Source organism: Acanthochromis polyacanthus, chromosome 6, assembly GCF_021347895.1.
Source record: "Acanthochromis polyacanthus isolate Apoly-LR-REF ecotype Palm Island chromosome 6, KAUST_Apoly_ChrSc, whole genome shotgun sequence".
Lineage (NCBI taxonomy): Eukaryota > Metazoa > Chordata > Actinopteri > Pomacentridae > Acanthochromis > Acanthochromis polyacanthus.
In genome coordinates this window covers 44580814-44604131 of record NC_067118.1, presented here as the reverse complement: position 1 = coordinate 44604131, position 23318 = coordinate 44580814, and the positions used below count along the sequence as shown (strand labels likewise).

The 23318-nt window shown below is 46.6% G+C and overlaps 1 protein-coding gene across 1 annotated transcript; it reads left to right on the top strand.

Annotated features, from left to right (window-relative positions):
- The first annotated feature begins 1745 nt into the window (after positions 1-1745).
- On the top strand, positions 1746-22166 carry LOC110966542 (methyl CpG binding protein 2). Its single transcript, XM_022215934.2, has 6 exons — positions 1746-1884; positions 11339-11525; positions 11608-11831; positions 11917-12110; positions 14226-14362; positions 14458-22166. Exons 1-6 carry the CDS (start codon positions 1853-1855, stop codon positions 16678-16680), a joined length of 2997 nt encoding a protein of 998 aa, XP_022071626.2. The 5' UTR covers positions 1746-1852; the 3' UTR covers positions 16681-22166.
- The last annotated feature ends 1152 nt before the right edge of the window (positions 22167-23318 follow it).

Sequence of the window (23318 nt, the reverse complement as noted above, 5' to 3'; positions counted from 1 at the left end):
CAAAAAAGAAATACTTTCAGTTCACATCTTTATGTTATTTTCCATCAGACATACAAGTGCTCCGTCAGTAAATGAGTAACACCGATATTAAAGCACCACTATTCCATCCTGTACTATTCTAAACCGCTACTGAAGGAAAATATCCACGACTGAATGGACAGACATGTAAAATGTGGATTGTATAAATTAAATATGTTTAAATGTATTTCATTTTTTATCTTAAAATATAAAATATAAAGACATGTGATGCACATACTGAGAACACGTCTCATATCTTACAGCAGTGGAAAAAAGTTTTCAGCATCCCATCATTTATGAAATACTGCATAAAGAACCACTCTGAGGTCGTCAATGTCATTTTTTTTCCTCCAGTCACAACAAAAATTGAACACGCCCTAAAAAAGACATTAAACACTTCAAACTGATTGATTCCATAAAAAGAAGACATGTTGAGTTTTGGGTCATTCTGGTTCTAGTGTTTCCACTAATGAAGGTTTTTAATCAAAAGACGGTTTCTGTTGCTTCGTGTTTATATAAAGCCAGTATATCTGAAAGTTCTTCAGAGACACAAATGTTCTAAAACAAGAAACCTAACACAGAAAACACACCTAAAGATCCAGACTCTCATCCAGGAAGAGTCCATCTGCCACCAGATATCCAGGAAGAGCAGATCCAGTCCTTCAGCAGTTGGATACTCTGCAGAAATACAGATCAACCAACAGCTTGAAGACAAACCAACATCTGGACGTCCAATTCCAAGGGTTTCGTCAACAAGAAATGACCACATCCTGATCCACATGGAAAACCACCGACTGACATCACAGGAGCTTCAGCAGCAGTGATCAAACCAAACTGGTGTCCAGTGTTCTACCAGCACTTTTAGATCATGACTGAAGGTCCTACAAGGCTGTCCAGAAGCCCCTGACCAATGAGAGACAGAGGTTAGCCCCAAGAAGTGGACAGCCAGGAAGTGAAAGAAGATTCTGTGGTCTGACCAACCCTAACTAACCCTAACCCTAAACTTTCCAGCTTCATCATCCTCCTGCTAATGTGAGGCTAAGAAGGCCAGGAGAAGCATCATCTCCAGCATGGACAGGACCTACTGTCAGGTATGGTGGAAGCAGTATCATGGTGTGGGGATGCATGAGTGCTGCTGGTGTTGGCATCAACAATGTTGAGAACTGACAGATTGAAACTGTCAAGAATTTAGTTTTGTTATTTTTAGACAAATATATAATTAGTATTTGTCTGTGTCTAATGCAGTCACACCTTTGGAAACACAACAAAGATTTTTCAGACAAATATGTCATAATATTTGAGTTCGTGTAAAAGTTTAGGGCTGTCTGAAAACTTTTTTTCCACCACTGTATTTTATATACATTTGACATAAAATGTCAAATGTATATAAAATAAAATTTAACAAAAATGTATAAATATATGACATGTGATGACGACTAAAAATAGCATCACTTTGGTGATATTTTGTATTTTAGAATCCATTTTTCGAACTATCACTATCGTGCTGTTTCTGTGTATTTAGTAGAATTTTCTCCACTACTGATGATTTTGATGATGTCAGTCTGTATTGATGAGTCCGTCTACTCCAGTCCGATCGGATTGATCAGTGATCAATAAGCTCATTTGCAGTCTCCTGCCTTAATATTTTTACACACTTTAGCGCGGATCCTGAACGTCTCGCCTAATCTCGCGAGACTACACCGCCCCTGCGTGTGGCTGAGGTGACGGCGCTGTAGATCTCGCGGTGTTTGGAGCGGAGGGGGCGGGGTGCAGCGGGAGGGAGCGGAGATGTTTGGAGCTTTTTTTTAATATAAAATTATTTATTTAAATAAAAATGGCCGCCGTGGAGAGCGGAGAGCAGAGACTGTAAGTGTTTTTTACCTTCTATCGTCCTCCCCGCGCCGCCGAGCCGTCGCTCCGCCGCCGCGCAGCCGTTACGGTCGTGTGTTTTATCGAAGCCGAAGTGCGCTGATTTCCACTCCGGGCCGTCTCCGCGGAGCGGGGTTAGCGGGAATACGTCACCAAGTTACGGCTCAGAGTGGACTTTAGCAGCCGCTGTAGCTGGAGCGGAGCTAAGCCTTAGCTTAGCCCGCCGTGTGAGCGTCACTGGGCCGCCCCGACTTCACTGCAACTCCCGGGGAAGTCTGGCCGGGAGTATCCGTCACAGGCGTCCCTTCTCCGGTCAGCGGCGGCGCTTCCACCCGCCTCCGTCACACAGGCACGGAGCTAACGGGCTGCTAGCTGTTAGCAAACACACTGTTTATATGTGAGGGGGACAGCACACGCACTCAGACACAGACACATACACACACACACACACACACACACACACACACACACACACTAGTTAACTGATCATGTTAGCCTGTTAGCATCCAGCTGCCTCAGTGCCGCTGAGCCACACTTGTGTGTGCGTGTGTGTGTGTGTGTGTATGTGTGTGTGTGTGTGTGTGTGTGTGTTCACTTCCTTTTCCTGTGGTGACAGCTTCACCTGCAGCTTCAGCACACAACTATACACACCACACAATAGCACACAGTAAAAAACACACATAACAACACAGTAGCAGAACAATACAAGACAGCTACACAACAATACATACAATAACACAGGTGTTATTTTGTGTGTGTTAGTGTGTGTTACTGTGTGTTAGTGTGTGCTGTGTTAGTGTGTGTTAGTGTGTGCTATGTGTTATTGTGTGTCATTGTGTGTTAGTGTGTGTAATTGTGTGTTACTGTGTGTTATTGTGCGTTACTGTGTGTTACTGTGTGTTACAGTGTGTTACAGTGTGTCACTGTGTGTCACTGTGTGTTACGGTGTGTTACTGTGTGTTACAGTGTGTTACTGTGTGCTACTGTGTTATAGTGTGTTACTGTGTGCTACTGTGTTTTACTGTGTGTTACTGTGTGTTACAGTGTGCTACTGTGTGTTACAGTGTGCTACTGTGTGTTACTGCGTGTTACAGCGTGTTACTGTGTGCTACTGTGTTTTACTGTGTGTTACTGTGTGTTACTGCGTGTTACAGGGTGTTACTGCGTGTTACTGTGTGCTACTGTGTGTTACTGCGTGTTACAGTGTGTTACTGTGTGCTACTGTGTTTTACTGTGTTTTACTGTGTGTTACTGCGTGTTACTGCGTGTTACTGCGTGCTACTGCGTGCTACTGTGTGTTACTGCGTGTTACTGCGTGTTACAGCGTGCTACTGTGTGCTACTGTGTGTTACTGCGTGTTACTGCGTGTTACTGCGTGCTACTGCGTGCTACTGCGTGCTACTGTGTTACTGTGTGTTACTGTGTGTTACTGCGTGTTACTGTGTGTTACTGCGTGTTACTGTGTGTTACTGCGTGTTACAGCGTGTTACAGTGTGTTACTGCGTGTTACTGCGTGTTACTGCGTGTTACAGCGTGTTACTGCGTGTTACAGTGTGTTACTGTGTGTTACTGTGTGTTACTGCGTGTTACTGCGTGTTACTGCGTGTTACTGCGTGTTACTGTGTGCTACTGTGTTACTGTGTGTTACTGCGTGTTACTGCGTGTTACAGTGTGTTACTATGTGTTACTGTGTGCTACTGTGTTACTGTGTGTTATAGTGTGTTACTGTGTTTAGTTTCCTGTCATACGGGAGGAAGAAAGTTTTCATTTATTGAACCAGAATGTTTGGATCACTGATGAGAGTGTAAACATGGAGGTTCATTTTCAGGTTGATCAGTCTGACAAGCCCATCACAATCTTCATTGACAATGGAATGATTGCTAATTCTGTCGATGGTGAGGTACAGTCAGATCGTTCTACACTACAGAACTACAGAATGATGGAGATTTACAGTCAGACCGTTCTACACTACACTAGGCTTGCGCTAGCCAATCGCCACAGCTCCATTGGTGCATCGTTTTACTGGATGGCGCAGTCATTCTGAACCGTGTGAGCCACAGTGTTGCTCTATTTTTCTTGTAAAAAGAAACAAAAAAGGGTTCGACTTACTTTTTCTTCGAAACGCCCGAGCGTTAATATAAGAAAAACAAACTTTTTCTTTCGGCAGGCGTCAGAAATGGGCGGAGCCACCCGAATCTTGATCACGCGCTGGGTCATGACCCGCTCTCGGCCAATCACAGAAAAGCATGCTATTTTTACTGCGTGAAATCTCTGAACGGTGTGCCACAAGGCGAGTCATCTGCCATCAGGAAAAGCGAGAAAGAAAGAGGAGGATTTTGTTGAGTTTATGCTACAGTTGTGAGATATGGTTCATAGTGAGGGTTGAAGAATTGGACATAGGAGGAAAAGAAGGTAAACTGGACATGAAATTAATATTTTTATGGGTCAAAAAGTTTTGATCATGAACATGTTTCAGGTACAGGTTCTTAAATGGCCAAATGCATAAATACATGGGAATGTGTCTTCACCCCTGACTGCCTGTTTTTACAAAAAGAACATTAAATTTGGATCTGAAAGTTTAGCAAAATGACATAGACTCACACTTTGTGATGATATTTATGTTCAAGACTTAGACTTAAACATTTCACGTTGTGTGTGTCTGTGTGTGTGTGTGTGTGTGTGGGGGGGGGGGGGTAGTCAGAGACCCCCACCCCATCCCGAACATTCACATTTATGTTTTTAAATACTTTAATTGCAGCATGAAGCAAACCAACCTGCAAGACTCCATTTTTTCCGCTATCACTGACACAGAAATTTGTGGCTTTTTGTGGCTCATTGTTGTTCTTATGAGTGAGCCACAGTGGCTCTTCATTTCAAATTCCTAGTGCAAGCATAGCTACAGAACTACAGAATGATGGTGAGGTATAGTCAGACCATGCTGCACTGTGGCAGATCCAGAACGGTCTGACCATGAGACAGAACATGTTAGAGGTGGAACACGTGGAGCTGACTTTAAAACAGTTTCCATCAGTGTTTTTACATCAGTGGACATGAAACCCTCACCCTGCTGGAGGTGATGCAGCCTCGTCAGCGGTGAGTCAGCAGCTCTTTACAACTGCTCTGACTGGACCAAACAAAAACTTCAGCTATTGCTCTGTGTCCACTAGATGTGTTTTACCTGCATGTAAACGCATCACATCTGAAAATCTTCTGCTTGGTGGGCGTGTCCTTGAAGCCAGTAAGTGGTGTTCAACTCCTGCCTTCTTCTTCTCCAACTATCCTGCTTCGGATTGGACAAACGCATCGACTCGGGAGCTGTCTGTTCCTGGGTTTCAAGCCAGACCAACATGGCGGCTGGGTCACAAACTTTCTCTTTCATGCCAAAAACAGTTCAGCAAAAACTATTTCTGAAAGCATTTGGGGTGAGAAATAATCTGAGTGGCAGCTGAATCTGTCCTGGTTTTATTTCACTCACGGCTAGTTTAGATGTTTGAGGACAGTTTCACGATGTGTTGGATCTCTACATGCTGCATCAAATTTGCATAAAGTCGAAGTCCAGTCTACTTTATGCATATTAGCTCCAGATCGCAGCTCGAAATGCACCGCAGCCGGACCAGCATGCAATGCAGTGCGTTTCACATGGACAACAAATGTAATGCGAGAAAGTGACGGATCTAGTGGACACGTGCCTTCACAGTCTGTTCAGTAAAGCAGTATTTAATAAAAAAAACAGGAAGGAGAAGCAGTTTATTCATTTGTCTTTCCTGTTTTGCTGTGCAGGAACTGAGCCATGTTGTCTGTGTCCCGTTATATCTCTAAACACCTGCCGGTACAAAACGCTTAGCGTCTGACATGCTGACGGGTTCTCGTCCTCTTGTGGCAGAGAACCGATCTCAATCTGTGTTTCCACCAAACACCTGAACAACCTTCAGGTTCGGTCTTCATCTGTAGAAAGGAACAGGGTCTGAACTTCAGCATCTCAGAGGTTTTCTGCTGAAGCTCCATGTAGTCACCATGGCTGACTCACCTGGTGTAGGCTGCAGGTATAATGCTGCCATTAGCGACTCCGTGTTTCACTATAACAGCAACAAACGTCCTGTTCAGCAGAATATTAGCCTCTTTAGCACCCGATGACTGATAATAACCTGACACCAAAGAATTCAGAGAAACATCATGTTTTGTAGCTCATTGTTTGCTTTCGTTTTACTTTTGTTGTTTTTCATTTATTTTTTTTTCTAATTTAATCCCATAAACACAAATGATTAGATGAGTTCGGACTCAGCTGACGAACAGCAGCATGGTGCGTTCAGGAACCTGTCGGTGAAGTTATCACCTGGTCACAGGTGTGCTCTGCAGACTGTGATGAAGGACAGAGGAACTTTAAACAGTTTAGGTAGAAACATTTCAGGATTTTAAACATCATCATAAAGATCAGAGTGGGAAACTTTCTGGTTCTGCTGGTTTGTTTGCTGCATGAATATCCTGGATGTTTTTTGTGGTAATATCCTGACTTTGGATGTTTTCTTGTGGTAATATCCTGATTCCTGAGCCCCCGGATGAGCACCGCTTTGTTGACGTTCTCCCCGGAGAACGTGAGGGTCGCCTCTCTGCGACTTTGTGTTGCAGAGGGGAAAACTCTGACTGTCGTTTATCCTTTTTCTCTGAACAGCAGTTCAGAGTATTCGGCCTTCTTGGAGTCTCTGGGTGGTTCCTGGAAGGGGTACCACCTGGGGACTTCATGGCTCCCCTGGGTGACTTCAACGTAAATGTAGGTAAATAAATTTGGAGGGGGGAGACCTGGAGGAACGGCCTGATCTGAACCCGAGTGGTATTCTGTTATTGGACTTCTTTGATAGTCATAGACTGGACATAACAAACACCTTGTTGGAGCAGAAGGTTCTCATAAGTGTACCAGGTACCAGAACACCTCAGGCCAAAGCGCCATGATGAACTTCATAGTTGTATCATCAGACCTGTGGCCGTGTGTCTCGGACATTTGGGTGAAGAGAGGATAGAGCTGTCAGCTGATCTCCACCTGGTGGGGAGCTAGATCTGATGACAGTAAACCTAAACCTGTAGTGAGGGTGAACTGGGAACATCTGGAGGAGGACCCTGTCTGTGGGGTTTTCAACTCCCACCTCTGGAAGAGTTTCTCCTGCATCCCAGGGGAGGGTGGGGACCTGGAGTCTGAGTGGTCCATGTTCAAAGCCTCCATTGCAGAAGCAGGTGCTAGGAGCTGTGGCCTGAAGGTCACTGGTGCCTGTTGCAGCGACAACCCAAAAACCCGCTGATGGACACCAGTGATGAGGGAAGCCATCTACACACGTGGACAAAATTGTTGGTACCCCTCAGTTAAAGAAGGAAAAACCCACAATTCTCACTGAAATCACTTGAAACTCACAAAAGTAACAATAAATAAAAAAATTTTGAAAATTAAATAATCAAAATCAGCCATCACTTTTGAATTGTTGATTAACATAATTATTTTAAAAAACAAACTAATGAAATAGGGCTGGACAAAAATGATGGTACCCATAACTTAATATTTTGTTGCACAACCTTTTGAGGCAATCACTGCAATTAAACGATTTCTGTATTTGTCAATGAGCGTTCTGCAGCTGTCAACAGGTATTTTGGCCCACTCCTCATGAGCAAACAGCTCCAGTTGTCTCAGGTTTGATGGGTGTCTTCTCCAAATGGCATGTTTCAGCTCCTTCCACATATGTTCAATGGGATTCAGATCTGGGCTCATAGAAGGCCACTTTAGAATAGTCCAACGCTTTTCTCTCAGCCATTCTTGGGTGTTTTTGGCTGTGTGTTTTGGATGGTTGTCCTGTTGGAAGACCCATGACCTGCGACTGAGACCAAGCTTTCTGACACTAGGCAGCACATTTCTCTCCAGAATGCCTTGATAGTCTTCAGATTTCATCGTACCTTGCACACTTTCAAGACACCCTGTGCCAGATGCAGCAAAGCAGCCCCAAAACATTACTGAGCCTCCTCCATGTTTCACCGTAGGGACAGTGTTCTTTTCTTCGTATGCTTGGTTTTTGAGTCTATGAACATAGAGTTGATGTGCCTTACCAAAAAGCTCCAGTTTGGTCTCATCTGTCCAAAGGACATTCTCCCAGAAGCTTTGTGGCTTGTCAACATGCATTTTTGCAAATTCCAGTCTGGCTTTTTTATGAGTTTTTTTCAGCAGTGGTGTCCTCCTTGGTCGTCTCCCATGAAGTCCACTTTGGCTCAAACAACGACGAATGGTGCGATCTGACACTGATGTACCTTGGCCTTGGAGTTCACCTTTAATTTCTTTGGAGGTTGCTCTGGGCTCTTTGGATACAATTCCAACGATCCGTCTCTTCAATTTGTCATCAATTTTCCTCTTGCGGCCACGTCCAGGGAGGTTGGCTACTGTCCCGTGGGTCTTGAACTTCTGAATAATATGAGCCACTGTTGTCACAGGAACTTCAAGCTGTTTAGAGATGCTCTTATAGCCTTTACCTTTAAGATGTTTGTCTATCATTTTTTTTCGGATGTCCTGGGACAATTCTCTCCTTCGCTTTCTGTTGTCCATGTTCAGTGTGGTACACACCTGTTCACCAAACAGCAGGGTGACTACTTGTCTCCCTTTAAATAGGCAGACTGACTGATTATGAGTTTGGAAACACCTGTGATGTCAATTAAATGACACACCTGAGTTAATCATGTCACTCTGGTCAAATAGTTTTCAATCTTTTATAGAGGTACCATCATTTTTGTCCAGGCCTGTTTCATTAGTTTGTTTTTTTAAATAATTATGTTAATCAACAATTCAAAAGTAATGGCTGTTTTTGATTATTTAATTTTCAATACATTTTTATTTATTGTTACTTTTGTGAGTTTCAAGTGATTTCAGTGAGAATTGTGGGTTTTTCCTTCTTTAACTGAGGGGTACCAACAATTTTGTCCACGTGTGTAACTGAAGAAGGAGGCCTGTCAGGCCTGGCTGGCTTGGGTGTCTCCTGAAGCAGCTGACAGGTACCGGTCGACCTAAAGGGCGGCTGCAGCTGTTGTGGAAGCTAAAACTTGGGTGTGGGAGGAGTTTGGAGAGGCTATGGAGAAGACTTTTGGTTGGCCTCAAGGAGGTTCTGGCAAACCTTTCGATGGCTCAGGAAGGGGAGGCAGGATTTTGTCTAGGCTGTGTACAGTCGGGATGGCGAACTGTTGACCCGTACTGGGGATACCAGGGCTCCAGACTGCGACTAAATGGTCACATTTTGCGACCAAAATTGGAGCGAGTGCGAGTAAATTTTTCATTTACTCATGGATGTGCAACCAGTAAAATTGCTGATTTTTGTAATTACTATTGAATATTTTTTGTTGCTTACAAACTTCTGCTCCACACTTCAGCCCAGTAGACAGTAATGCGCAAATGAGCTGGTTTAACCGACATGAACTCCAAAAGAAGAAAGGAGACGAACACCAAAGAAGAAGAAGGCTGGCCAATGTGTGTGAGAGCGGGGGACGAAAGACGGTGAAGCTCCTGATGTTTCACAAAACATTTATTTACGTTCAGCCTTATTTTGAACACAAATTCACCTTTCTGTCCTTCACTCCTTTCTTCAGGAAACACTGTGAGAGTTAGTCCCCATTCCAGCTAGCTGCTTCTAAGTTAGCTGCTTCTACGTTGCTGGACAGCAACAGCGGAACCGTTTGGATTTTCGGACTTTTCGTCTTTGTCATGTCAAGAAACATCTTCTTAGAGAAACACTTCCTGTGCCGCTGAAATGGTCACAAAATAAAAGCCCATAGCATTAAAAATACGCCTTCAAAATAAAAGCCTGAAGGGAACAGTTATTTTAACACCAGCAAAGCAAAGGCTTTCCAAAATTGATGAACTGATCAACAGACCTTTATAAGAGTAATTTACACGTGATTTGGTATAAATACATAACGTGCACGTGCATAACACATGCCTGTACTCAGCACAAGGTCATTTTTATTACAGATTTCATCCATCGGAAATTATACATCAACTGAGCAGCCTTGGTGGAGTACTGCTCTCTGAGTGATTTTCTTGTTATGTTGTGTCAAGTGCTGCACAGCGAAATGTGAATTGAAAACATAGTTTCTGCATTTATTGTGCAAGTATTTATCAGCAAGACAATGAAAATGAGAGGAATGTGAATATTTACTTTGCAAGTCGATGTTGGTGTGCGCCCCTAAATTTTCTGCTTGCGCTCCTAAACTTTTAAGTTAGGGGGCACTGTGCTCCTTGGAAAAAAAGTTAGTCTGGAGCCCTGGATACTGTCGGGTGGTGGAAAGAGGACTTTGAAGAACTCCTGAATCTGGTAAACACATCCTCTGTGGAGGAGACAGAGCATAAAGACTCGGGGGGGATCTTCATCCATATCTGTGGCAGAGGTCGGCGAGGTAGTTAAACTCCTCGGTGGCGCCAGGTGTGGACGAGATTCACCCTGAGATGCTGAAGGCTCTGGACATTGTTGGACTGTTCTGGGTGACACGTCTCTACAATGTCGTTGGGCATCAGGTACGGTACCTGTGGAGTGGCAGACTGGGGTGGTGGTTCCTATTTTCAAGAAGGGGGACCAGAGAGTGAGTTCTAACTACCGGGGTATCACACTTCTCAGCCTCTCCAGGAAAGTTTACTCTAGGGTGGAGCTCTCAAACTTTGAGAATGTATGAACCAACTGTGAACTATTTTGGACTTTTAAATTTTAAATTGAGCAAACTGGTCTGTTGTAGCATTTAGAAGAATGAAGAAAGCAAAACATTCAAACTCATTCCCATGTATTCATCTGTCTCTAAAAGCAGGTTGAAACACAAGCTCTAAGAATGCAAACTTTATTTAAAATGAAGAGGTGGAGCACACAGAAGCTTTCAGATCAATCAAACTGAAACTTTTCTATCAGAAAAATACCAAAAATCACATGAAGCCAATCTTCAGCCAGGTGAGCATTTGTGATCTAAGTTTCAGCAAATAATCTGGTAAAAAAAAATAAAAAAAAAAACTACTTCTGTTCTATGTTTTTAAACCTAAAAGGGAAAATCATCTCAAGTGACAGAATCAAAACATGAAATTCCAAACAGCCTGTTTTTGGTTTCTGGCAATCACTTGGTTTCATTTGGAAACCAAAAAAAGGTGAATAAGTAACTTTGTAGGTAAGTCGGAACCTTTGGGGTGTATGGGTCTGTGATGTAAGGGGAACAAGATAGCCAAGTTTAAAGTTGCTGTTTATTTGTGTGACTGTAGGAAAAGCTTGTTTGTGGTGAAAACACAGATAACAATGTGATGAGGAACTTTTTGTTCCCTGTACAATCTCCAAATATCCCGACACTTTAAGATCTGAGGAGATCTCGTTTTACATGTTCTGCGGGGATATACAGATTCTACCACCTAATGTCATTATGATGTCGTATCAACAAGCGTGATGTCATCTCTTTTCCACAGGGAGGAAACGCAGGAGAGTGAGGAGGGATTGGCAGACCCCCAGCAAACCTCCAGAGAGAAGGACAGGTCCCAGAGTAAGACCAAGAAGCCCCGTAGAGAGCGTCGCCATGCCGACCGGGGATCGGAGACGGCGGCCTCAGCCACGCCTTCAACAACCGGGCAGCCAGAGACAAGGGCAGAGTCACAGGTACAGAGGGGGTGGGGCTTATCACCTAGCAGACAACATGATATCATCCCATGTGATCTATTTATACCATCCCATCCCTCAGGTGTTGGAGCCGGTGGCGGGCCCCTCGGAGCCGGGTCCATCAGAACCGGGCTCAGAATCAGCCGCTGGCAGTGAGTCTGCTGGCTCTCCCAGGCAGCGGCGCTCTATCATCCGGGACCGCGGCCCACTATATGATGACCCGTCGCTGCCCGAAGGCTGGACTCGCAAACTGAAGCAGAGGAAGTCTGGACGCTCTGCTGGGAAGTTTGATGTCTACCTGATCAAGTAAGCCCTGCCTACCCTGCAGGTGTTTAGGCGAATACATGCAGCCATATCATTGATGATGTTGTGTGGATTTCTTGCTGTCTAGTTCAGAGGGGAAGGCGTTTCGCTCCAAGGTGGAGCTCATTGCCTACTTCCAGAAGGTTGGCGACACCACCACCGACCCCAATGATTTTGATTTCACTGTCACTGGGCGAGGAAGCCCATCCCGCCGTGAGAAGCGCCCCCCAAAGAAACCAAAGGTGGTAAAGCCATCGGGACGAGGCCGTGGGCGCCCCAAAGGTACTGAATACTGAACTGCAGTATTAAAGTTAGCAGATCTTCAGTGCTTGTGGTTCTCCGTAGGTTGTATCTGGCTTTATGTTCACTGTGTAGGTGAAAGGTTTAGGTCAGGCAACTGGACTTATTCTTGTGATCTTGAAGACGTTTCGCGTCTCATCCAAGAGGCGTCTTCAGTTCTAAAAACTAGTTTGGAGAGTCCCAGGTATTTAATCACTAGAGGTGCAGGCGGGGCTAATGCTGATGGTATCTACTATCAGCAAGGTGATAAAAGACTAAAGGAATCTTTCAACAACAGGTGTTGAATCCCAATGAGGCATTAATATGCTAATAGAGGGGGGCCTCATGAGAGTTGTTGATTTAACGGCCCACTGAGTAGCCTCCTACCTATGACTTATCATCATGTGAGTCGTTAGGCTCACCTGAGGAAAGGTCACTGTGTAAGAACACACACACAGAACACAACTAGGGCTGGATCCGAATATTCGTTCGCTATGGCGGTATCCGGATATTAATTTTGGTTTCCAAATATTCGCGCGCGCCCCCCTGGGCGGAAAGAATATGTGGCATTACTGTCTTCCCTTTGCCGTCGGCCCACATCGGCTCATATCGGCTCATCTCGTCAGAGACATATACACATATGTCTATGTGATCACCCCCTCCTCCCCCCAGATGAAAATATTCGGAGCTCGTCTCTTCCCTTCTCCCCACTTCGGCTCATCCATTCGTGTTTATTACCACCACCCGAATGACCAGGTCGCTGCCGACTCTGACGTCACGCTTCACTTCGTTGCATAAACACAAGACAAGATGCTGAAGACCTCCGCTGTTTGGGTCTGAATATTCGGGCCGACTCTGCCACAGGATGGGGGGTAATGGGACAGGTTGCTCAACACAGTAGTCGGTCTCCTATGCAGCTGCTGTGCCACATGGTGGCGCGCTGCGCACGGGATTCCTGCCCACTGTGCATCGCGAGTGGGAAGCGTGTGGAGGCGGCCTGGAAGGGGGGGATGGGCATGTGCGTGTGAATGTGAGCTCAGTCCTCAGTTCATGAGTCCAAGTGTGTGTGTATGCGTGTAGCCAATCTCCTTCCGTCCAAGACCCCGGTGTCTCAGTTTGCAAGGTGGAAGCGCGATAACACAGCAGGTTGCGATGGAGACGTCCTCGGATGGACCAGTCCAGAAGTCAACAGGTGTCCTTGGGAAAGTGGGGAGGGTTTAGGAGAGCTATCTCTTGGCCATGAAAAACTTCCAGAGGAGTTTATTATTGTTCCAGGGGCGCCAGAATGTTATCACTATCCTTCTTGTTTAGGCGGGGGAGAGAGCAATTTCACCTTCCCCCTGACTGCTCTCAACTTTTTGGACCTCAGCTGTGGCGATCCTCACCTTGATGGCATCCACTTTGCGACTCAAATCAACTGTCACACCAAGCAAATTGTCCATCTTACATTTGAGTTCGTCATTCCGGTCTCCAGCAGCCTTGATCTGATCGTTTGCAAAGACCAGCAGATTTTGGATGTCTTTTCTATCTGCGGTCATCCTAATTTTCCAGAAGCTCAGGCCCGCGATCAAGCCATTTATCAGCAGGCCTGTCATCACAAATCCGAATATATAAACATCTTCCACATCCTCCATGGATAGGGGTACCAGGCACATGATCCCCTTCCACTTCCCCCACGTAACCTGAGGCAAAACTCCCATCCGGGCAGGTAGGCTCCCCCTAAGCCCGTGCTCTTTGTGGCGACAATCTTGTCAATTGCGTTGAGAGACCAGCTAATCAATTCCATGATCGGTGTTTCGAAGGTCCAGTGCCAAGCGATTGCTCCAAGTCAGACCGACGAGACGAGACAGAAGTGCAGCAAGCAGAAAACATGAGGGTGTGGGGAGAAGAACAGAGATAGAGACGGAGAGAGGAAAAATGCGACTGCCTCCTACGAGAGCTCAGGGCAGAACCCCCGGGTTATACCCAGAACTATCTGCAGGATTTCCCGTGTAACACCTTGAGAGTAACTGGAAAAAATTGTTGGGAGTGGGATGTCTTGACCCTAGATAAGCAGAAGGAAATGGCTAGATGGATGGTATTTGTTGTGTATGTGTTTATCTCTCTGTGTTCATACAGGCAGCGGGAAGATTCGGCAGGCTACAGAGGGTGTGGCCATGAAGCGCGTGGTCGAGAAAACTCCAGGAAAACTGCTGGTCAAGATGCCATTTGGCAAGACAGAATCCTCCACTGGCGCTCCGTCCACCACCTCAAAGGTATCATTATCAGTCTATTGCACAATTGGGTATTGCTGTTGAAGTTCCAGTGAAATGCAGTTAAGCGTTATTCAGATGTGGTGATTCCCCTGCAGGTGGTGTCTCCTGCCCTCGTGACCAAGTCTCGTCCCGGCAGAAAGAGAAAATCGGAGCAGGAACTGCCACCCCCACCACAGACTGCTCCCAAGAAACGGGGCAGGAAACCGGCCTCCGCCTCGGCTTCGGCACCACCATCGGTTCCCACGGCATCCACCTCTTCTGCATCAGCCTCTGCGAGCTCAGCGGCCGGGAGCTATGCTGCCGCCGCCATTTTGGCTGCGGAGGCCAAACGGAGAGCAGCCAAGGAGTCTTCCAGCAAACCTGTCGTCCAGGAAACAGCCCTGCCAATCAAAAAACGTAAAACAAGGGAGACTGTGGAGGAGCGAGAGAGCGCTCAGACTTTGGCATCTCCAACAGCCGAGACTGGTAGGAGGGTTGCTGCAGAGGAGGAGGGAGGTCCCAGCTCTGAGCCTCAGCCTGCCCCCTCTGAACATAGCCAATCACAGTCAACAAAGCAGCCGTCTGCTTCAGACGACAGCCAATCACACGGACACAAGACACATAAAGGGCGGAAGCACAAGGAGAAATCGGGAATATCAGCCAGTGAGGGAGGAGGCAGAGGAGAGGATGGAGGAGAGGGAGGAGGAGAGGGGAAGAGTAGCAGCAGCAGCAGTAGCATCAGCCAATCAAAGAGCCACAAACGGAAGGAGCGACCGCCTCACAAGCACCACCATCATCACCACCACCACCACCACCACCACCATCATCGGCACCAACAGTCGTCTGCCTCCACGCTGGATCAGCCCCCTCCTCCTCCTCCTCCTCCTCCTCCTCCACCACCACCCTCCAGGCCTGAAGTCGAGCCTCCGCCTGCCCCCCCGCTGCAAGCTCCTCGACCACAGTCCCTGCCTGAACCTCGGCATCCTGCCCCTCAGCCATGCCACCAATCCCCCAGTTCTAGTCAGGCCTCAGCCCAGCCTCGACACCCAGTGGCCCAGTCTTCTCCCACCTTACATGTCCTGCCCCAACCTCGGCTCCAACAGCCCCCGCGTCCAGCTCACAGTCATTCTCAACCCACCGACCAGAAAACCCAGTCACAACCCCTTCACTCAGCAGCCCAGCATCGACCGCAGCACCAGGCTTTGCATGCTCCGCCCCAGCCCCCATCCATCTTGAATGTTCAACCCCCTCAGACAAGACATCCACAAACACAAACCCAGTCCCCTGCATCACTCCAACCCCAGCCCAGGCACCCATCTCAACCCCAACCCCAGCCCAGGCACCCATCTCAACCCCAACCCCAGCCCAGGCACCCATCTCAACCCCAAGCCCAGCCCAGGCACCAATCTCATTCCCAGACCCAGCTTAAACAGCAGTCCCAGCCCCGGCAGTCCATTCAGCCTCATCTCCAACCACAAGCTAGGACCCCACCTCAACCTCAGCTCCAGTCCAGAACCCCAACACAAGTTCAGAGTCACTCTCAGTCCAGATCCACAACCCAACTTCAATCTCAGCTGCAGCCAAGAACCTCTGCCCAACCTCAGCCTCAACTTCAGCCCCAGTCCAGGACCCCAATCCAGCCTCCACCTCAGCCTCAGTCCAGGACCACACCCCAGCCTCAGCCACACTTGCAGCCCAGGCATCAAACGAGGCCCCAACCGCAGACAAGGCACCCATCACAACACCAACTCCAGACTCAGTTCAGACAACAACCCAGACAGTCTGTTCCCCATTCAAGGCCTCTTCAATCCCAGTCCCAAGCACAGCCCCACTTCCAGCAAATTCAGACCCAGCAGCACCCCCAGCAGCGCCAACAGTCCCACCCTCAGCTCACCCAGCCGCATGTGCAGCACCTCTTACCCCACCGACCATCTTCCAGCCTAACCAGGACCAATCTTGCCCCTGCTCAGCAGAATCAGAGTGAACAGCCCCAGGACCTGAGTACCACTCGGCCTGGCAGAGGAAGCTTGCTCCCAAGCCGAGACATCGGCATGGAGGCTGTCAAGCCAGAGGGGCGAGGGGAGGCAGCTGCGGTGTCGGAGAGCAGGGAAGTTTTAGGAGGAGGGTCAAACAGCACGTCGAGGCCTCCCGGACCTCCTGGAGCAGCCGGAGCCGGACTTGTGCCCGGAGCGGATGGTAGGGCCAGACTCCGGGCAGAGCCGGAGGCAGCAGGTGAGGGCAGGGAGCTCAGAGACATCGTCCCCCAGTCAGCCGTCCCCTGTCCCAGCCGAGAGGAAACCGTAGAGTCACGGACTGCCGTCAGTGAGAGAGTCAGCTGATCGGTTGGAATCAAGCCGACTGATTGGCAGCCTGACAGGCAAAGTCTGTGCCGGGTGGAAGAGGAATGAGACTGGGCTGTTCCTGAAGATTTTTACGTTGTTTTCAGATAGAAGCAAAGCAGACCTGAAGGACTGATTCTGTCTGGAGACTCTGTAAAGGACTGCAACTGAAAGGTAGTGTCTTTTTCTAGGAAAAACAAATGAAAAGGAAAAACCGATAAAAAGTGTGTATATATAATCAAAAGGCAGCTGTTGTGTCCCGCTAGTCTCCGTGGGGGGGGGGGAGTAGTTTGGAACTAAAACTGACGCTTAACAACACGTTACTCTGAGCAAAACATTGCTTCCCGAATATAACCCGTTTATTTTCTACTTTGATAGTTTGTTTTGTCTGTTATACAGCTTTAAACTCTAATATTATGGACTGACACTTCCTGATCTAAAGGCCTCCTAAGGACTGACAGATTCACTGACTGACTGATTCGCTGACTGATTCACTGCTTCGCTGACTGATTCGCTGATTGATTGACTGACTGACTGATTGGCTGACTGACTGAATAACTGACTGATTCGCTGACTGACTGATTCACTGACTGACTGATTCACTGACTGATTCACTGACTGACCGATTCACTGTTTCACTGACTGATTCACAGACTGACTGATTCGCTGACTGAGTCACTGATTCGGTGACTGACTGAGTCACTGACTGATTCACTGACTGACTGTTTCACTGACTGATTCACTGACTGACTGATTCGCTGACTGAGTCACTGATTCGGTGACTGACTGAGTCACTGACTGATTCACTGATTCACTGACTGACTGATTCACTGACTGGCTGATTCACTGACTGATTCACTGACTGACTGGTTCACTGACTGATTCACTGACTGACTGATTCACTGGCTGATTCACTGACTGTTTCACTGACTGATTCACTGACTGACTGATTCGCTGACTGAGTCACTGATTCGGTGACTGACTGAGTCACTGACTGATTCACTGATTCACTGACTGGCTGATTCACTGACTGGCTGATTCACTGACTGACTGGTTCACTGACTGATTCACTGACTGACTGATTCACTGGCTGATTCACTGACTGATTTACTGATTCACTGACTGACTGATTCACTGACTGGCTGATTCACTGACTGGCTGATTCACTGACTGATTCACTGACTGACTGGTTCACTGACTGATTCACTGACTGACTGATTCACTGACTGACTGATTCACTGACTGACTGATTCGCTGACTGATTCACTGACTGACTTATTCACTGACTGATTTACTGATTCACTGACTGACTGATTCACTGACTGGCTGATTCACTGACTGATTCACTGACTGACTGGTTCACTGACTGACTGATTCACTGACTGACTGATTCACTGACTGATTCACTGACTGACTGATTCACTGACTGACTGATTCACTGACTGACTGATTCACTGACTGATTCACTGACTGACTGGTTCACTGACTGACTGATTCACTGACTGACTGATTCACTGACTGATTCACTGACTGACTGATTCACTGACTGATTTACTGATTCACTGACTGACTGATTCACTGACTGACTGATTCACTGACTGATTCACTGACTGACTTATTCACTGACTGATTTACTGATTCATTGACTGACTGATTCACTGACTGATTCACTGACTGACTGATTCACTGCCTGATTTACTGATTCACTGACTGACTGATTCACTGACTGATTCACTGACTGACTTATTCACTGACTGATTTACTGATTCACTAACTGACTGATTCACTGACTGGCTGATTCACTAACTGACTGATTCACTGACTGACTGCTCCCTGACCTCTGGTTCGTGTCCACAGGTGTGCTTTTAGACACATTTTCCTCCCATCATTGAACACCTGGTGACGTCCACCTGGTCAGTGTTTCTATTGGTCAGATGCTCTACAGGTGACCTGTGAGGTGTCAGTAAAAAAGAGCTGCTGACGTCTCTGATTAGTTTACATGTCCAGATTTACGAGCGGCAGCACAGCGCTCCCAGAATGCATTGCTGCTGCTGCTGTGGACACGAACCACGGAGTCCTGCTGCTGACCGACTGTTTTACTGAACCTGGTCTTCGACTGAAAGCCTCAGAGGTGATGTGTGGCGGCGGTTTGCACCTTAAACTGGTTTCTTAGAAATCTCTCACTTTGTTTTCTTCCCCGTTTTCCATTAAAGCCACAATGAACAGAAGAATGTTTTCCATCCAGACCCTCCAGTCTGGTCTAGACCCCAACCAGGACTGAGTTCTGGTGGTTTGATAAGAGGTCGTTCTTCCAGGATTCTTCCACTCTACTCCTCATCAGTCTGTTTGTCTTCTGTTTCCAAAGGAAGCGCTTTGAATATCAGTCCCACTCCGACAGTAGCTCCATTTCAGTTCTAGTCTTCTTACAGAGTGGGAGAGGACTCATTTTACTCGTCTTCATGTTGAATGTCTGGAACAGTTTGCACTCCTCCACTTTGAACAATCAACTGCCTGCATGTCGCTCGGAGACCCTGCAGGCTTCAACCAGAGCGTCTGTACACAGAGCTCCACCTGGCCTCACCTGGTCTGGTTGCACCCAGCAGAAGCTCCCTGGAGGTTCAGATCAGAGTCCTGGTCCTGGAGCTGCTGCTTCAGGACGTCCTAGAGGGTTTCAGATGCATCATCTGCAGGTAGACAGCAAAATACGGAGCAGGTGAGACAATACAAAACGGCTGCCGGGTCCTCCTCAGCCACCATGCTAATGTTGTTAGCAGCAGCTTACTGTCTTTCAGAGACTGCCTTCAGACCACTCCAGAGGTACGCTAATTTACAGTTTCCTGGGAAAGGTGCCTTCACTGGTACCTCCCATGTCTCTAATGTCTCTAATACTCACATCCTGAGAAACAAACCGTAACACCTGCTGCTCCGATCGGTGGTCAACAGACACCTTTCAGTTCTGTACCAGTACAACGTGTTTCCCACAGTACCTGAATGCAGCACACCTGACACAGTGATCAGTACTGAGCATGCTCAGATCCGTTCAGATCTACAGGGGGTCCTCGACCGAGTTCCGTTCCTACGGTGTGATAGAAGTTGATTTTCACAAAAGTGGGAACTCCAGTGAAAATGTAAACAAAGCCATGCATCGAAATTCATCAGTTTATTTGTACAACTAGAGAAACTGTAGAAACTGAAACTGTAGTATGAAAGACTCAGCGGGAGACGCTCTGGTCTTCCAGCCAAAGCAGTAATAATCTTTCCATCTCAGTAACGAGACCACTGCGCTGATTTCATAGGTTCAGATCCTGTCACATGATCAAGTATCCACATTTTATCACCCATGATGGTCCAGACAGTCCTGTGACTTAGTCCAACAACCGGCCCATGTTGGTCGGTGTTTCTGTTCCCAGCGTTTTATTCTAATTTCACTTCCATGGAGACGGCTTTCCTTTTCTTCCAGCATCAGAAGAGTCTGACTTACGCTGGGAGCCATAATGAAGGACAAAAAGTTAGTGAATGTAGCACAATCCAAGGTGGAGTACAACCAGAGAATGGAGACAAAGCCGTCTGATAGCACCGTGTGACGACGTATTCATCCGCTCTGCTCATCAAATAGTTCCAGTAACCAGTGTTGCCAACTCCTCAGGAAGGAAGCTGCTATTGGCTGTCCTAAAAGTCGCTAAAAGCCACTAAATGACATCATCGCCTAGTTTGCGTAATTTTCTTTTTGCATGTAATTGTAATCAACGTTTTAGGAGAGACAAAAAATGAGTATAAAACACCCAAAATATGTTTTTAAACTGGAGGCTAAATGCAGTGATTTGTTTTAATGTGACAGTAGAGAAACATTTTCATTTACATCCCGCTCTGTAAGCCAGGACGGATCTGCCGTCTGGACGGTGATGTGGGATGCTGTGGGGTTACTGGACTGAGCTGTACTTTGTGACAGGAGGAGCTCACAGCGCCACCTGCTGCTCATTGAGGACAGTACCTGCAGAACGATCTGAGCTTTCACGTCAGAGTCTTTAAAACACCAGAGAAGTCGCTAGCTGCTTTTGACGAAAAAAGTCGCCATGAGGATCTGGAAAGTCACCAGATTTAGCAAGAAAGTTGCTAAGTTGGCAACACTGCACAGAACCAGTTCCAAATAACGATTAAAAGCTGTTACCAAGGAAACCGAGGACCTCTTGTACTCAGGTTTGGACACACCTGAGAGACTGCAGCCTTGTCCACACTCACATGAGGTTTTGGATGTATTTGGATTTTCCCGTCCACACAGAACTCAAAAAGACTAAAAATGCTGCAGCAGGTGTATTTATCACTTGATCGTCTGACGTAGAGAATCCGTGGAGCTGCAGGTGTTTCAGGTGTGAAACCAGACACCAGTGGGCATGCTCAGACTGTGACATCATCAAGATCCTGCAGATCTGCTTCCAGTTAATTCTCCATTTTAATCAGTCTGTGCTGCGTACTTCACTTAGCTCCGCCCACTATTCTGATTGCTTTAAAGACACAGTAAAACAGGATGTGGTGCAGCAGACCATTCTGCTCGAACCCGAACATCTAACCCACGGCCTCCAGTGTCATTAGATATTATTCATATTCATCATTCTGTTTTCATTAGTGTTTAATCTCCTGAACATCAGAAGAAACCAGCAGCGTCTCTCCAGAGGAACGTTCTAAATACAGAGAACATCTTAGAACCACTGCACAGACTAAAGGAGCACTTCAGACAGCCCCCAAACTAAATCCTTGAAGAATATTTCTGTTTTTAGACTAGAGAATTCTTTCATTTGAAATATTATTGATTATATTATATGATTTAAATGTTTCCAGACATAGAACTCCTACAGACCTCTGTGGTTAAACTTCTCCTGATCGGTTTGAATTCTGGAGACACTGAGGGTCAAAATATGAAAATTCTCAGATCTGAAAACATGAAATTCTTGAAATTCAGGAAAAAATATTTCACAGAAGTTAGTTTTGATCCCTCATAATGAATAAACAAAGAGAAACACACCTCCAGCTGGACTTCCTGTCTCTGATCTGAACTTCCAGTTTCTGCAGGCTTCAGTCCGAACGTCTTCATCAGGATTAAACTGAAGCGACGTCACGGTGACATCACGGTGACGTCAGCCAGGTGAGGGCGGAGCCTCTGCGTACGAGGCGCCACCCGCCGCCCGTCCGCTTCCCTCTGCGATGGGACTCCAGACTGGACCCAGAAGTACAGTAACCAGCCACCATATTGCATGTTCCAGAGTTTAGTGCCTCTAATATTGTCGTCTTGCAGGAGCCACCATGTCAGCCACGTTGTGTTTCTAGAGTAGTAGTGATGTGTGGTGACTTCATAGTTGCTAATATCCAGGATGAATATTCTGCTTTACTCTGGGTGGATCAGTCAACTCAATACACTGTCGCTGTAGACAAACTAGTTTCTACCTGTTTTCTTATTTTCCTTTATTACTAAAGCGTTTGTTGTCCCCGAACCAGACTCAGAGTCTCTGTCACACAACAGACACACAACACTGGTTCACAATAGATGCATACACACAGCAGACACACAACATGTACACTACTAGTGTGTAGTCTGGAGCCACCTTCTTCTCATTTCCTGGTTCTTCTACATCTTCTATTTCCATCCTAGATTCTCACTGAAGGCATCAAACTATGAATGAACATCTGGAATTATGGAGGAAACAAAAAGGTGTGAAATAAGTCAGAGGACGTTTTATTTTTTAGATTCTTGTTCTCTGGATGAGCTTGATGAGGTAGAACCTGAAATGGTTCCACTTCACAGGTGTTCCTTGTCAAGGTTCATTAGTGGAACTTCTTCCTTCTTAATGGGGTTGGTCCATCAGAAGTCAGGTTGGTCCACAGCTGACATTCCTATTGGACAACTGTTAGAATCCATATTATGGAAGAACCAATCAGCTGAGAGAACCCACAGTCCATCATTACTTTAAGACCTGAAGGTCAGTCAGTCCAGAAAACTGGAAAACTTTTAATGAATCCTCAAGAAACCATCTAGGAACTACCCAGGAACCTACCAGGAACCATCTAGGAACTACCCAGAACCTACCAGGGATGTATCTCCAAGTTCAGTCTCTAAAACCATCCGTCGCTTCGACCAAACTGTCTCCATGAGGACCATCCAGGAAAGGAAGACCGAGAGTCTCCTCTGCTGCTGAGGAGAAGTTCATCCCAGTCTCCAGCCTCAGAAATGTCCAGTTAACAGCAGCTCAGATTAAAGCCCAGGTAAATGCCACCCAGAGTTCTAGCAGCAGACACATCTCTACATCAACTGTTCAGAGGAGACTGAGCAATCAGAACTTTATGGTCCAACAGCTGCTCAGAAACCACTACTAATGAAAAGCAACAAGCAGAAGAGATTAGTTTGGACCAGAAACACCAGGAATGGACATTAGACCAGTGGAGATCTGGGCTTTGGTCTGATGAGTCCTAATGTGAGATCTTTGGTTCCACCCGTCATGTCTTTGAGACCAGAAAAGGTGAAGGGATGGTCTCTACATGCATGGTTCCACAGTGAAGCATGGAGGAGGAGGTGTGATGGTCTCTGTTGGAGATTTATTCCAAACTGAAGGAACCCTGAACCAGCATGGCTACCACAGCATCCTGCA